Source organism: Tarenaya hassleriana, unplaced genomic scaffold (genome assembly GCF_000463585.1).
Source record: "Tarenaya hassleriana unplaced genomic scaffold, ASM46358v1 Cleome10, whole genome shotgun sequence".
Lineage (NCBI taxonomy): Eukaryota > Viridiplantae > Streptophyta > Magnoliopsida > Brassicales > Cleomaceae > Tarenaya > Tarenaya hassleriana.
In genome coordinates this window covers 1,867,737-1,882,064 of record NW_010960188.1, presented here as the reverse complement: position 1 = coordinate 1,882,064, position 14,328 = coordinate 1,867,737, and the positions used below count along the sequence as shown (strand labels likewise).

The 14,328-nt window shown below is 40.1% G+C and overlaps 3 protein-coding genes and 1 long non-coding RNA gene across 4 annotated transcripts; 2 read left to right on the top strand and 2 right to left on the bottom strand.

Annotated features, from left to right (window-relative positions):
• The first annotated feature begins 1,165 nt into the window (after positions 1–1,165).
• On the top strand, positions 1,166–2,659 carry LOC104801051 (protein BREAKING OF ASYMMETRY IN THE STOMATAL LINEAGE). The gene is made up of 5 exons (XM_010524133.1): positions 1,166–1,313; positions 1,580–1,923; positions 2,020–2,151; positions 2,240–2,337; positions 2,421–2,659. The coding sequence occupies exons 1-5, from the start codon at positions 1,226–1,228 to the stop codon at positions 2,527–2,529; spliced, it is 771 nt and encodes a 256-aa protein (XP_010522435.1). The 5' UTR covers positions 1,166–1,225; the 3' UTR covers positions 2,530–2,659.
• LOC104801060 lies at positions 2,615–4,823 on the bottom strand. The gene is made up of 2 exons (XR_769840.1): positions 3,158–4,823; positions 2,615–2,951 (listed from the first exon to the last, which is right to left on the bottom strand). It is a non-coding gene; the product is annotated as an uncharacterized LOC104801060 (long non-coding RNA).
• Positions 4,824–7,490: 2,667 nt separating this feature from the next.
• On the top strand, positions 7,491–9,990 carry LOC104801043 (ultraviolet-B receptor UVR8). The gene is made up of 6 exons (XM_010524121.2): positions 7,491–8,046; positions 8,418–8,557; positions 8,792–8,986; positions 9,071–9,199; positions 9,289–9,444; positions 9,689–9,990. Exons 1-6 carry the CDS (start codon positions 7,523–7,525, stop codon positions 9,877–9,879), a joined length of 1,335 nt encoding a protein of 444 aa, XP_010522423.1. The 5' UTR covers positions 7,491–7,522; the 3' UTR covers positions 9,880–9,990.
• A 2,729-nt stretch (positions 9,991–12,719) lies between these two features.
• Positions 12,720–14,120, bottom strand: LOC104801031 (dof zinc finger protein DOF5.4). Its single transcript, XM_010524109.2, has one exon. It carries the CDS (start codon positions 13,974–13,976, stop codon positions 13,077–13,079), a length of 900 nt encoding a protein of 299 aa, XP_010522411.1. The 5' UTR covers positions 13,977–14,120; the 3' UTR covers positions 12,720–13,076.
• Between the last annotated feature and the right edge of the window lie 208 nt (positions 14,121–14,328).

The window sequence follows — 14,328 nt, the reverse complement described above, 5'->3', positions numbered from 1 at the left end:
TATATATATATATATATATATATTATTTTCATTCTTTTAAAACCGTCACGTGATAATAAAATCCGATCTTGAATCCATACTCCATCGCCATCCAAACAGCCGCAAACTTGTGTGCCTCAAATTTTAAAATTTTAAATTATATTATATAAATAAATACTCAAAATTTTAAATAAGTATTCTAATAACACTATTATTATACATGTAATGAATATTCTAACTGTGAATCAGCTTTCAGAAACTTTTTTTGAGACTAGTCTTTCATAAAAAAAAATTAAAATTTGAATAAGACATACTTTGAATGGTAGAAAGATGCTTTATGAATGAATAAGCCTTCTAAATGATAATTACAAAAATAACACGTATTAAGAAACAAAGTTATGCTTAATTTAAATGTTTCTTTCGTTTAATCTAAAGAAATTCCCGCCACATGAGACACGTCATCACGGTGGGCTCAGACATTGGAAAAGAATACGGGATTTCAGACGTCTTACAAACTAATGGGCCTGACATATGGGCCCATGTTTCCTTTTCAAGAAAGCCTTATATTATTCTTCAGATTCGAAATAGCCCAATATCTTTTATAGTTACCAAACAGCCCCTCAATTTTATACTGACCTCACCCACGGCCTCTCTCTCACCACGGATTTGAGTTCTATTGCAAGTTTTCCTTCATGATAGAAATACAGCGACATGCATTCTACCATAATATATTTTTGTAATTTATTTCGAAAATATCATCTAAAAATTTAAACTTATACAAATTCAAATATCTGTATTGTTCAACATATTTTTTTTTAGTGTATTAAAATAAATGTCAAGCCAAGGTTATAGAATGTTAATTATATAGGTACGAACCCATGAAATCATAAACGGAGAGAAAAGAAAAAACGATTGAGCGAGAATCTTTAAAAATGTATATATATATATTTTTTGTTTTCAGAAAATAATAGAAAGCAGCAATTATTTGTTTTAATGCATTTACTGCCAATTACATAATATTCCCGAAAAAACATTTATTTCCATTTTTCGAATTGAAATATTTAATGCAATCATGTGTTACACATTGTAACCCCCTGATTCAAGGCACTACTTCCTTCTTGTCCCCCATCCCTTTTCAAATTTGAAATCGGATTCTACCGTTCCTTCATAAACCCACCCTCCCACCTCCTGAAGATTTTCCTGGAAAAGGAAGAAAACGGTTTTTTCTCGGGAAACAAACAGAGCCATGGCCTCACCTTGGACCATACCAAAGCTTGTCACTTGGAGAGTCAAAGATTGGGCTTCTTGTTTCTTGGCTTGCAAGTTTCCTCTAGGTATCCCTTTATCCTCTAATTGTTTGCCCTAAAATTCTTCCTCTCTGTCTCTGCATCATGAAATTCGAATAATATAAAGCAGAAAATGGCGATGCATGTATTAAAGTAGATTGTATTATTTGTACCGAATCGATATCAAATAAACGATGATGATGATGTTATGAGTGTTATGGTCACATCCCATCCCTAGATCAAATAAAAGTATATATATATATATGTATATGTATATATATATATATAGAATGATATTTTTGTGGGTGTTTCAGACGAAAATGATTGCGGGAATCACAGCAACAACATCATCACGAGTAACAGTAACTACAAGTTCAAGAGGAACAAGAAGAAGATGACGAAAAGCAAGAGAAGAGAGAGGAAACTTAGTTTAAGCCCACCGCCGACACGACACTTCCAACATCTCAGGAACACAACTGCTGGTACGAGGAGCTGCAGTGTTTCTCCGGCAGATCAACGCCGGCTGAGCTGGCCGCCGACTCGGCTCTCAGACGACGGGTTCATCGTCTTCTGCTTCGACCGTGACGACGACGGTTTCTACGTCGTCAAGGAGGATAGCATACCCGACGAAAAGTCCACAAGAACGGTGAATCGTAAGGTTCGTTTGCAAATATTTTTCAGCTGGGTTCTATGGAAATCAAGAATTTAATTTGAATTGTTTCATTTGTTTCGTGTTTCTTCTCCCTTCGAACAGCTTATATACGGGGATCAAGAGGTGAGAAGAGAGGATAAGAACTCGTCGAAGAGGACAGAACATAACAATCAGAAGGATGACAGTTCTTGTCATGGAGATGGCGAGGATGCTTCTTCTGATGTTCATGAGAAGGTATTATGAGGAATATATCATATTGTCTTTTGATCTCAATCTTAGAATTGAAAAGCATGAGCCATCTGTGTTTTTTCCCCCCAAACAGTTGGAGGAAGAAGATGAGTCAGAGGAAGCCAATGCCTCTGGTGGATCCAGCGGATCCAATCCCTCCGATGGAGGCAGAGGATCTTTTGCATTTCCAGTGTAAGCTTCAGCAACAACAAAAAAAGTTTTTTTTCCCCTCTTGTAGATGAAAGGGTATAAATTTATAATTTGAAATGCTTCAGATTGGGAGTAGAGTGGATGGGGAGCCCAGTTCAGATGCCTAAATCAGATGACTTGTGCTCGAAGAAACCAAAGCCTCTCGCGTTAGGGTTCCAATGCTGTAGATTCTGACAAACCCCCAGAAGAAGAAAAGAAAGACAGAACAGTGTGTTCCCTCAAGTTTTTCTGCAATTCTTTAGTTCTACTCTGTCCTGTAAAACTCTTAAAAGCGACTTTTCATTTATACAAATCCGATTTTACATTTCCCGACTTCTTATGCAGAAAAACTCGAGAACCCGGAAATGAAACCAAACAACTCAATTTCAGGGACATATCTATATATCCATTCTGAGTTTTAGCATACATCCTAAAGCAAACAGACAAACAAACAAACAAAGAGTGGTAAATTCCTAGAGATTAGTACCTAACGGCTAGTGACTGCAAGAATTCTCTCGCCTTTGCAGCGGCGGCCAGAGATTCTTCATCTTGTTTTCCACTGCGGTAGCAACAGCTGCAATGCCTTGCTTCTTCCATTTCCCTGAGGTCGTTTTCATCTACATTTCGAAAGACGAAAATTTCAGTACTTCAAATTTGACCCGACTAGAGAAACAACAGTAGCTCGAAATCCAGAATCGACCCTTCATCATCACCAATGATCAAACCTTCTCCAGTTGACAAGTTTGAATGCAGTGTTCAGCAATAAGCCTTATATAGCGCAAGTCAAGAAAAAAAGATGTCAAGCCATGAGTTTTGGACTTACAATAAGGAAGACGGTCGGATTCATATGGTGTCACATCATAATCTCCATCATATTTCTTGGAATCAGTTTTTGCCAAGGCTTCCAATAACCTCATGAATGAGGAGACCTCTCCTTCACAACATGTAGCTGTTCTTGAAGCTCAGTTGCTTCTGTGCCTGACGTCTTTGCTTCCCATTGTCTTCTCAAGGGCCACTTGCTTGGAAGCAAGTTTGATCAAGTGCAAACAAGGACAAATTGACGAACAGCTAGAAATCGAGAGAAAAAGAAAAATTCCGACACGAGTTTGGCTTGGGACATTAACCGTTCTTGATATAGAGGGCAGCCCACCGGTAACCGACAGAGAATTTCAAGAATCCAAAAAAGTATCAACACCTAAAGCAACAAAATTTCTCCATCTTCGTACCCAACGGGTCATACAAAAGAGTGTGAAACACAAATGAAAAACTACAAAGAAGCATAAGAGAAGAGGTTACCTTTTGTGTCAGATAATTGTGACTGCACAGACTTAACGAAAGACCCCTTCTCCCGGACCAAACGCTTCATCTCTTCAAGCTTTGTATGAGTCTCGTTCACTTGATTCTTTGACAGTTCCATTAACTTCATTTCTTCCCTTTCAGTAGTAGTCCAAGCCCTCACACTTCCGTCGTCTTGCTCTTTATTTTCACTCTTAGCATCAGTTTTTGCCTTCAGGGTCTCTTCTCTTTCTTCCTGGGATCGATTGAGAAGCACTCAGCCCCCTCGGATCAGGGACCTTCCAATACAAATGAGACTTCCAAGCATTTGTAAAAGAGGGTAACCCAGAAGTTCATCCAAAATGAAAGAACCATCAACATTTGGTGAGGAAGGATTGAAGATGGAAACCAAAGTTCAAAAACTTGGACACAAGGCATGAACACAGAAACTATTCATCCTGACATCTTTTACCAGACATACCTTAACACTCACATCTATTTAAAGCTAAATATTTATAACCCAAAAAGGAAAAGAGACCAGATAACAAAAGCTCTTTAACTAAGTCTTGTACATAATGACATCGGAGAGAGAGTAGATCAAAGCGCAAGAGAAGTTAGCAAACTCACCATTCTTTCTTTCTGTTGAAAATCATCAAAATCCATCTGAGAAGGGAATCTAAATACTTAATTTCCCAGGAATCTCACATCCAAAAATGCCAAAAATGTGACATTTTTGGTCTTTAAATACATAAAGAAGTGATGCTACAGACAAGGAAACATAACAGAAGTGGGTATCAGTTCCTACAAGAGAGGGAAGACTGGGTCATCTTTGATTTATTCAAGGTGGCTTGCGATTTATTTTAATCGGTGAATCTCGGTTTCGGTTTCCTGATCCGAACCGGTATGGGAACATCAATAACCCGTGTATAAATTTCTCACTGCATCTTCAACTTTCTCGCCTTCCCCGTCGCTCAGAGCTCAAGAAAACGTCCGAGAAAGAGAGAGAGAGAGATTACGATGTAATGAGAGGCACCATCTCGACAAGGTCATTGAAGAGACGGCGATCGAGGTTCCCATTTCCGGAGCTGGTGGCGGCGGAGGACTGGTGAGGCCGCTGGAGAGCCTGGAGTCCGAGTCTCCGACTCCCGAATCGCCTTGCAAATCTAGGAAATGTTGGGGATCATACATACTCTTCGTCCTCTTCCGCCGATAGGTCTGGTTCAGTTACTCTGCGCGACTGATGAAAATGGACGGTTGAGATTGTCTTTTGATATCGAGCGGTTGAGATCAAATTTTCTTTTCGACAGTTCAGATCGGTTGTTACTAATGGACGGTGGAGATGAATAGTCAAATCAACGGTTGCGATTGTTTACAACGAATGGACGGTTGAGATCATTAGTTAGTATCGGACGGTTGAAAATCGAATATAACTTTTCGACGGTGGAGATCGATAGATATAAATGGACGGTTGAGATGATTTTGTTAAATCAACGGCGGGGATTGATCAGTATAAATAGACGGTTGAGATCGGTTGTCAAAATCGAACGGTTAAGATTTAAGTTCTCTTTTCAACGGTTGAGATCGATTGTTACTAATGGACGGTGCAGATGAATTTACAAAATCAACGGTTGTAATTGTTTATTAGGGATGGACGGTTCAGATGAAATTTACTAATGAACGGTTGAGATCATTAGTTAGTATCGGACGGTTAAGATCATTAGTTAGTATCGGACGGTTAAGATCAAAGGAGACTTTTTAACTGTTGAGATCGATTGATGCAATGGACGGTTGAGATGGATTTGTTAAATCAACGGCAGAGATTAATCAGTATAAATGGACGGTTGAGATCGCCTGTTATTATCCAACGGTTGAGATCAAGTTTTTATTTTCGACGGTTGAGATCGGTTTTTACTAATAGACGGTGGAGATGAGTTTACAAAATCAACGGTTGTGATTGTTCGTTAGGAATGGACGGTTCAGATGACACTTACGAATGGACGGTTAAGATCATTAGTTAGTATCCGACGGTTGAAATCATATATTGCTTTTCGACGGTTGAGATCGATTAATACAAAACAACGGTTGAGATGGCTTTATTGAATCAACGGCACAGATTTGTCATTATAAATGGACGGCTGACATAAAATCAAAGAATCCAACGGTTGAGATCAAGTTTTTATTTTCGACGGTTGAGATCGGTTGTTACGAATGGACGGTGCAGATGAGTTTAAGAAATCAACGGTTGTGATTGTTCATTAAGAATGGACGGTAAAGATGAAACGTACGAATGGACGGTCGAGATCATTAGTTAGTATCGGACGGTTGAGATCAAATATTTCTTTTCGACGGTTGAGATCGATTGATGCAAATAGACGGTTGAGATGATTTTATTGAATCAACGGCACGGATTTGTCATTATAAATGGACGGTTGATATAAAATCAACGAATCAACGGTTGAGATCGGTTGTTACTAATGGACGGTGCAGATGAGTTGACAAAATCAACGGTTGCAATCGTTTATTAGGAATAGACGGATCAGATTAAATAAAGGAATGGACGGTTAAGATCATTTTTTTGTATCGGACGGTTGAGATCACATATTTCTTTTGGACGGTTGAGATCGAGTGATGCAAATAGACGGTTGAGATGACTTTATTGAATCAACGGCACAGATTTGTCATTATAAATAGACGGTTGATATGAAATTATAGAATAGACGGTTGAGATCGGTTATCAAAATCGAACGGTTGATATTGAAGTTCCCTTTTCGACGGTTGAGATCGATTGTTACTAATGGACGGTGCAGATGAATTGATAAAATCAACGGTTGTATTTGTTTATTAGGGATGGACGGTTCAGATGAAATTTACTAATGAACGGTTGAGATCATTAGTAAGTATCGGACGGTTAAGATCATTAGTTAGTATCGAACGGTTAAGATCAAAGGTTGCTTTTGAACGGTTGAGATCGATTGATGCAATGGACAGTTGAGATGGATTTGTTAAATCAACGGCAGGGATTAATCATTATAAATGGACGGTTGAGATCGCCTGTTAATATCCAACGGTTGAGATCAAGTTTTTTACTAATGGATGGTGGAGATGAGTTTACTAAATCAACGGTTGCGATTGTTCATTAGGAATGGACGGTTCAGATGACACTTATGAATGGACGGTTAAGATCATTAGTTAGGATCCGACGGTTGAGATCAAATATTGCTTTTCGACGGTTGAGATCGATTAATACAAAACAACGGTTGAGATGGCTTTATTGAATCAACGGCACAGATTTGTCATTATAAATGGACGGCTGACATAAAATCAAAGAATCCAACGGTTGAGATCAAGTTTTTATTTTCGACGGTTGAGATCGGTTGTTACGAATGGACGGTGCAGATGAGTTTAAGAAATCAACGGTTGTGATTGTTCATTAAGAATGGACGGTTAAGATGAAACGTACGAATGGACGATCGAGATCATTAGTTAGTATCGGACCGTTGAGATCAAATATTTCTTTTCGACGGTTGAGATCGATTGATGCAAATAGACGGTTGAGATGATTTTATTGAATCAACGGCACGGATTTGTCATTATAAATGGACGGTTGATATAAAATCAACGAATCAACGGTTGAGATCGGTTGTTACTAATGGACGGTGTAGATGAGTTGACAAAATCAACGGTTGCAATCGTTTATTAGGAATAGACGGATCAGATTAAATATAGGAATGGACGGTTGAAATCATTTTTTGTATCGGACGGTTGAGATCACATATTTCTTTTCGACGGTTGAGATGACTTTATTGAATCAACGGCACGGATTTGTCATTATAAATGGACGGTTGAGATCAATCTAATCAACGATTTCATCAAATGGAATGGAGGTCGGACTTTTGAAACACCGGGGAAGCCAATGGCGGCACTGAGCCACCGCATGCGAAGCTTCATCCGCCACTTCTCTTCCAACGGAGGCGGCGGAGCAACCAAAGTTCCCGTACTCTATAGAAGCCCAGGTATCGAAGAATCAGATGCTGCGACTCTGCAGCTCCTCTCGTGGGGCCGAGGCGGGTCTGGTCAGCTCGGCGGCGGATTGGAGGAGAACCGCATGTACCCCTCTCCGGTATGCGAAATTATCCTCCGCTCTGATCAGTTGTTTGCTCTCTCTCCGACGCCGGGTGGACTCGACGGTGACCCGCCGAGAGATGGGTCAAGTCTTCGGATCGGAATCTCTTGTGGGTTGTTCCATTCAGGTCTGATCATTGACGGGAGTCTTTGGATTTGGGGCAAAGGCGACGGCGGTCGGCTAGGGTTCGGCCATGAGAATCCCGTGTTTGTGCCGAATTTGAACCCACATTTCGACGAGCACACCGTCCGCTGCATCGCTCTGGGTGGCTTGCATTCGGTCGCTTTGACCAACAAAGGCGATGTCTTCACTTGGTCAGCTTGCTCGAAACCCCCATTAACCTCGATCTTCCATTGTTTCCGTGCCCGAATGTGTTTACTTCTACTGTTCGTAAAGCTACTGAAGCGTATCAATATCACACTTTTTATCAGCTTAACGTTCGGCTTGAGTAGCTGTTTGTTATTCACTCTTTTGATGTGAAGCAATGCAAGTGATGATTGAAGCTGGTTATCTTTGCTTTGTCCTCTACTTGCTACAGACAAGTCTTAGGCGATCTTATTAGTTTATTTCTTCTGTACGAAGGGAATGGCACGAGTTTAGACTTGTTTGTGCCAACTAGATTAGTTTTTGTCCAACTTGTGTTGGGTTTAAGCGTAATGCCATAACTAAAAGGTGAAGTTGCCAGGGGATATGGCGGCTTTGGTGCTCTCGGACACTCTGTTTACCACAGAGAACTTATCCCCCAACGTGTAGAAGGGCCTTGGGGATGCAAAATCTCTCGCATTGCAACCAGTGGAACACATACTGCTGCTATCACCGAGTCAGGTGTAGATTCTTTGTTTCTTGTTACATAACCAGCTTTTAGTGAATACGATTTGAGCAATTTCCTTCTGTTCACCTCCAGCTTTGTGAATTATGCAACTTGTAGAATAAGGAAGGAAGAAATAACAGTGCATTGTGTGAGGTTGAGCTCTCGATTGCATGTTCATTTGTTTGATATCACCATTCCATGCGTATAGTTTTGTACTTCATTAGGCGGGAATACGTTCTTGGTTTCAGGAGAGCTATACATGTGGGGTAGAGAGGAAGGCGATGGTAGATTAGGCCTCGGGCCTGGCCGAGGACCGAATGAAGGAGGCGGCCTTAGTATCCCTTCGAAGGTCAAAGCTTTAACAGTTCCTGTAGCTGCTGTCTCATGTGGCGGTTTCTTCACAATGGCGCTGACACAAGAGGGACAGCTCTGGAACTGGGGAGGTAAAGTCATTTAAGCCCTTCTGCTGCTACTGTTGCATTGAAAAGCGAAAGAATTCACTGAATTTTCTCTGTATTTTTTATTAGCAAATTCCAATTACGAGCTCGGTCGCGATGATAAAGTGGGAGGTTGGCAACCGAAGCCCGTGCCCACGTTAGAAGGCATCCGCATTACCCAAATCGCGTGTGGTGGATATCACTCTCTTGCCTTAACGGGTATATAAAGAATGTTCTCTACTCATTTTTCTTTCAGAGATCGCATGGGCTTGAAGAAGTTGAATTGACATTGCTTGATATGATAACAGAGGAAGGTAGAGTACTTTCATGGGGACACGGTGGTCACGGCCAATTAGGTAACTCTTCTCTCGAAAACCAGAGAGTTCCTACCGAAATCAAAGCATTGGCCGACAAAAAAACCGTCTTCATTGCCAGTGGAGGCTCCTCATCTGCAGCTATAACAGGTAAGCTCCGGCTACATAGATATTGTTTCCATCAAGTAGGAATAAGCTGTTCGGGTTAATGGATCCCGTCTGGGTCGGATCACGATATGGCAACAACTCATATGATAATCCGATCTAAACCAACCCTTCAGCATCCAAAGACATTATTAACATTTAGAATTATGATGAAAGCAAGACACTGTGGATTGGTTTTGTTGGTAATATTTTTACTGTGAAGAAACCGGATTCTTGGTTTAAAATGCAGAAGAAGGGAAACTCTACATGTGGGGAAACGCTAAAGATTTCCAGTTGGGAGTTCCTGGACTTCCGGAGATCCAAACTCACCCTGTCGAAGTCAACTTTCTAACTGGAGAAGACGACCTTCAACTGCACAACGTTCTCTCTGTCGCCATTGGCGCATCTCATGCTATGTGTTTGGTCTCAAGCTCATTCTAACCACCGCCGTATCATTTCTCCGACAATAACTGAGGTTTTTTCATGTAATGGTTATGAATTTTGGTCGAAATTATCAGAAGAGCCTTCAAATCTATGCATGGGCTTTAGATACCATACACGCCCATGTACCCATTTCTACAAACTCGTTCTTTACAAAAAAAATATATTTTGTATTTATATAATAATCATCTTATTCTGGAGTTACTGATTTTTGGAAAATGAAGGTGGTACAAGATACAACCATCAATATCATAGCCAGATGCTGTTGACTGAGACAGAACACAAACTCCATGGTCCAAAGGACCACCTCCGACCTCCGTCACCTTGTGAGCCTATTGACTTGTCACCGGTCAGGTACCTTGACCGGATTTAACCGTTCTTATCTCATTTCTTCAATAATACCAACCTGATCGTCCTTTGATCGATTGAATGCAATGTTCACCGTTCAGGCTAAACAAATAGCTGTATGATGTTGCGTAATCGAATCTCTATACCAGTTTTAAACCGGTGAATATATTGGAGTTTCGGGTTGGAATTTAAACCGGGTACGAACCAGGTTAATTCATATACAGGATGAGAGATCGTTTTCAAAAAGCCTTTTTTTCTAAAGCAAATAAATAACCCAAAAGAGAGAACCAACAAATTTAACCGAACCGGACAAAGGTCTCGAACATCACAGTCGGGTAACCTTTCATATCAAAAGTCAACCCGCCACTCACTTGACGTTGGTGATGATGAAACGGCACGCTGTGTCGCTTTCTCTTTGTCGCTTTTGGTACATAAATTAACCTCGAAGCTTGCACAAATTTGGAATCTCTACACACTTTTTTTTTTGTCGTCTCCCGTCCTTGTAATGATATGACAGTAAATCGTATTTGCAAAATATATATCCAACAAACCATTAGAGATCATATAACATTTTAAAAACAAATTAATTAATTATAAATTAAGTAATAGTACTCGACCCCCAAATTACTGTATAAGATTTTATAATCGAATTAGAAACCCTAAAGTGGACCAAATGTTATTCTAATACATATGAGTCAAACAATATGTGACAAAACGTCAAAGAGCTCATGAACGACGGTCGTACCAATGAAATTAAAATTTAAAATATATATATATATATATATATATATACACGATACATCAAAAAAAGAACATGGACCACTTTCAAGTCTCTAAGTGCTGTCCCAATCCCAAACCCGACGCATCAACTTCCCTTACCAAAACTCTCTCTTCACCCAATTTTCTATATTTACATAATTCGTTTCACACACTATATATTATAATATAACATATGGTATCACCGGATCATTAATATTGACACGTTGGACCGCTCTTAAATCCACTTTTATTTTCCATCTATCGTTTTCGTTTTTATCAGTGCTATTATGTGATAACTATATGAATATAATATCCACACAAAGTGATCTCTCCAGATATGTCACACCAACTACAAATTTCAATTTAATAATTGTAGTTTAATTAGTTGTAAGCAAAAAAATAAGAATAAAAATGTGTGGATCGTGGGTAACTTATTGACCATTTGGCATTTATTTATTTAACTATCAATGAAATATTTATTTTGGTAATTAAAAAAAATATTTATTTTGTATTGTATATGGACCGGCCCACGTTACAAATTTATTCTAAAAACATATATTTCTCGTTTTTTTTGTTAAAACATATAGTTCACTTTACGTTTAAAAATTTCATTTATGTGTTAAGTTATGTATATTATAGAACACGAAAACGGAGCCTAATAAAATTTGAGAACTAAACTATAAAAAAATGAAAATTAGAGGGGGGGGCAAAAAAGGAAGTTTGTGGGAACATGGTAGAATCATACACCTACCCGCAGACAATCCCACACTCCCCAACCGCCCAACCAAATTTTTCCGTGTGTGATTTGTATGAGATATATAACAAACGCACATGTACTAATGGGCCTACTCTCCTTCTGTGCTTCCCTACAGTATCCACTATGTACCTAGAATGGATTCCCCACATCGTAGCCGTTAAATTCTCATCTCGATCAGTAGATCGCACGGTCTATATGAGTTATACATATCCAACGGCTGTGAACTCGAGTGCTGAACGCACCATTGCGCAGGGGAACTATCTCGGGCAAGATCTTTGAAGTTGTCAAGAGAGGTTGGGGAAAAGGACAAACCGACCATCATAAGCACATCAGCCAATGGCGTATTACCACGTGTAAAGGGACCCACTTAGTTGTATGGCCACGTGGAGTCGCTATCGCGCATGGCCGGGTGGGTCCCATGATGCGCAACACCCGCGTTTGCTGCTAATCGTACGCAACGGCACGGCTTTGTTCCGTACAATTCCCTAAATCGTCCAAGTGATATCATTATATTATTTTGGTAAAATTATATTCTTATTCTGATGAATTAAATTGCCATAAAATTGATTTTTTAATCTCTATAGTAATTGTAATTGAGTCAAGAGATCTCTGATAACTAATAGCTTTACTAACCCACTTTTATTAAATCAAATTGTCTGTGATATTAAATTGTATTTACAATGTAACCAGCTTTTCACTTGATACTGAAAATAGAAAATTTTAATCTATTTATAAATTGCCTAATGTGAAAAGTGTCCTAAAACTACTGTGTCAATTACCAAGATAACTGAAAATTATAAGATATAAATCTGGAATGAGCAAAAAAGATAATTTGAGCTTATTAAAAAACGCAACAGTTAATTAGTATATTTCAATTAATTTGGGCTTTCCGATTTTTTTTAATACAGCATTGTTTTCAATGAAAGTTCGTGTAATGCACGCATTGTTAGTATTTAAAATTAAATAATTCAGGACAGATTCCATATGGTTATATAATCAAACCATTGAGTACAATGTTTTGTATGCCCTATGCGCAATACATCCACACATATATACATACATACATACATACATACACACACCATACATCAATGAAATAATCTCATAATTTATATCTTGTAATAATTATATTATAAACAAGAAATGGTCAGTCCCAAAACCAGACAAAACATGACAATCCCAAAAAAAATAAACTAAAGGGTAAAACTTATCATATTTAAAAAAAAAATACAGTCATATATTATGCCCCACTTTTTCACCCTTGAATTCATTAATTATCCGACCTTATAATATTTTTATTTTTTTGAACCCGGTTAAAGCAGGAGTAAAAAAATCAGGGGAGATAAAGACCAGTATGATCCTGATCGGTCGTCCATTGACTTTGATTCCAGTATGCATGATCAACGGTGCTGGTAAGATCAAACAGTGATTGATCCCCTTCCTCCCCTCCCCAATCCAACGGTCCAAATCCAACGACCGGGTCCGATGATCTCACCGGGAAATCAACCTGCGCCGTCTGATGATCCAGACACTGCTGGTTCGGATTTACCGAATTGCCCCCGAACCCAAACGCTGCCGTTTCATTCGTCGGCACCGTCGAAATCAAGCTCGTGAAGTTCCCCATCTCCGTGAAAACCCCAACGTCCGATGAACCTTCTCCGATCAACGCCGACCATTCGATTCCGCTTCCGTAAATTCTCGTGTTGTTCACACCATATCCAGATATGGGCACCGACGCAACCTCCGCCGCAGAAGCCGATCCCGGCCGGACTCCGGCGGAGGCGGAGGCGGTGAGGGAGGAGCTCTCGCTGCTGGAGTGAGAAGCCGATGACTTTCCTTCCCCCTCTGTGTCCGGCGTCTGTTTTCCGGCGGCTGCGGAAGAGGAGGAGGAGGAAGGCTGCTTGGATTTGGCGCGCTTGGTTTTCCGGCAGCCTCCGCCGACGGGGACGTTGCGGAGGACGCCGCCTTTAGTCCAGTAGCGACGGCAGCTCTTGCAGAAGTGACGTGGCTGGGAGAGATTGTAGTTGTTGTAGTAGCAGAACTTAGTGTTCAGGGAATTGCAACGAGGGCACTTGAGAGCCTGGTGGTGGTTATGCTGGCTCTGGTGGGCCCGCAGCCTCCGATCTCCTCCGCCCCCGCCGCCGCCACCTATGCCTCCGCTGAAGAACCTCCCCGCTCCTCCGGCGACTCCTCCGCCGCCGCAGACCATCGAGTGATGATGAATATCTTGCATTATCCTATGGAAAAACCTTAATTTTTTTTTTTGTCAATTGAATGTGTTCTACGGGCACATTTGTGGGTTTTTTTTTTGGGAAGAAGGAGAAGAAATGGAGGAAGAGTGGTGGTAGTAAGCAATAGCATGGGGAAGGCTTTTGAACTCTGACAAGGCATATCTTCATGTCTGAACAGGCAGTTTTTTATCATAAAATTACCAATCTGCCCATCTCGATTTTAATTATTTACGTTCGTCGTATAACCTATTTTCAGCTCCCGTCATTGATTATTTTTTTTTTCGGTCCATAAGAATAGTCCCCCGATCATTAATTTGCTTACGTGCCATTGGATGTTACTTTGATCAAACTATT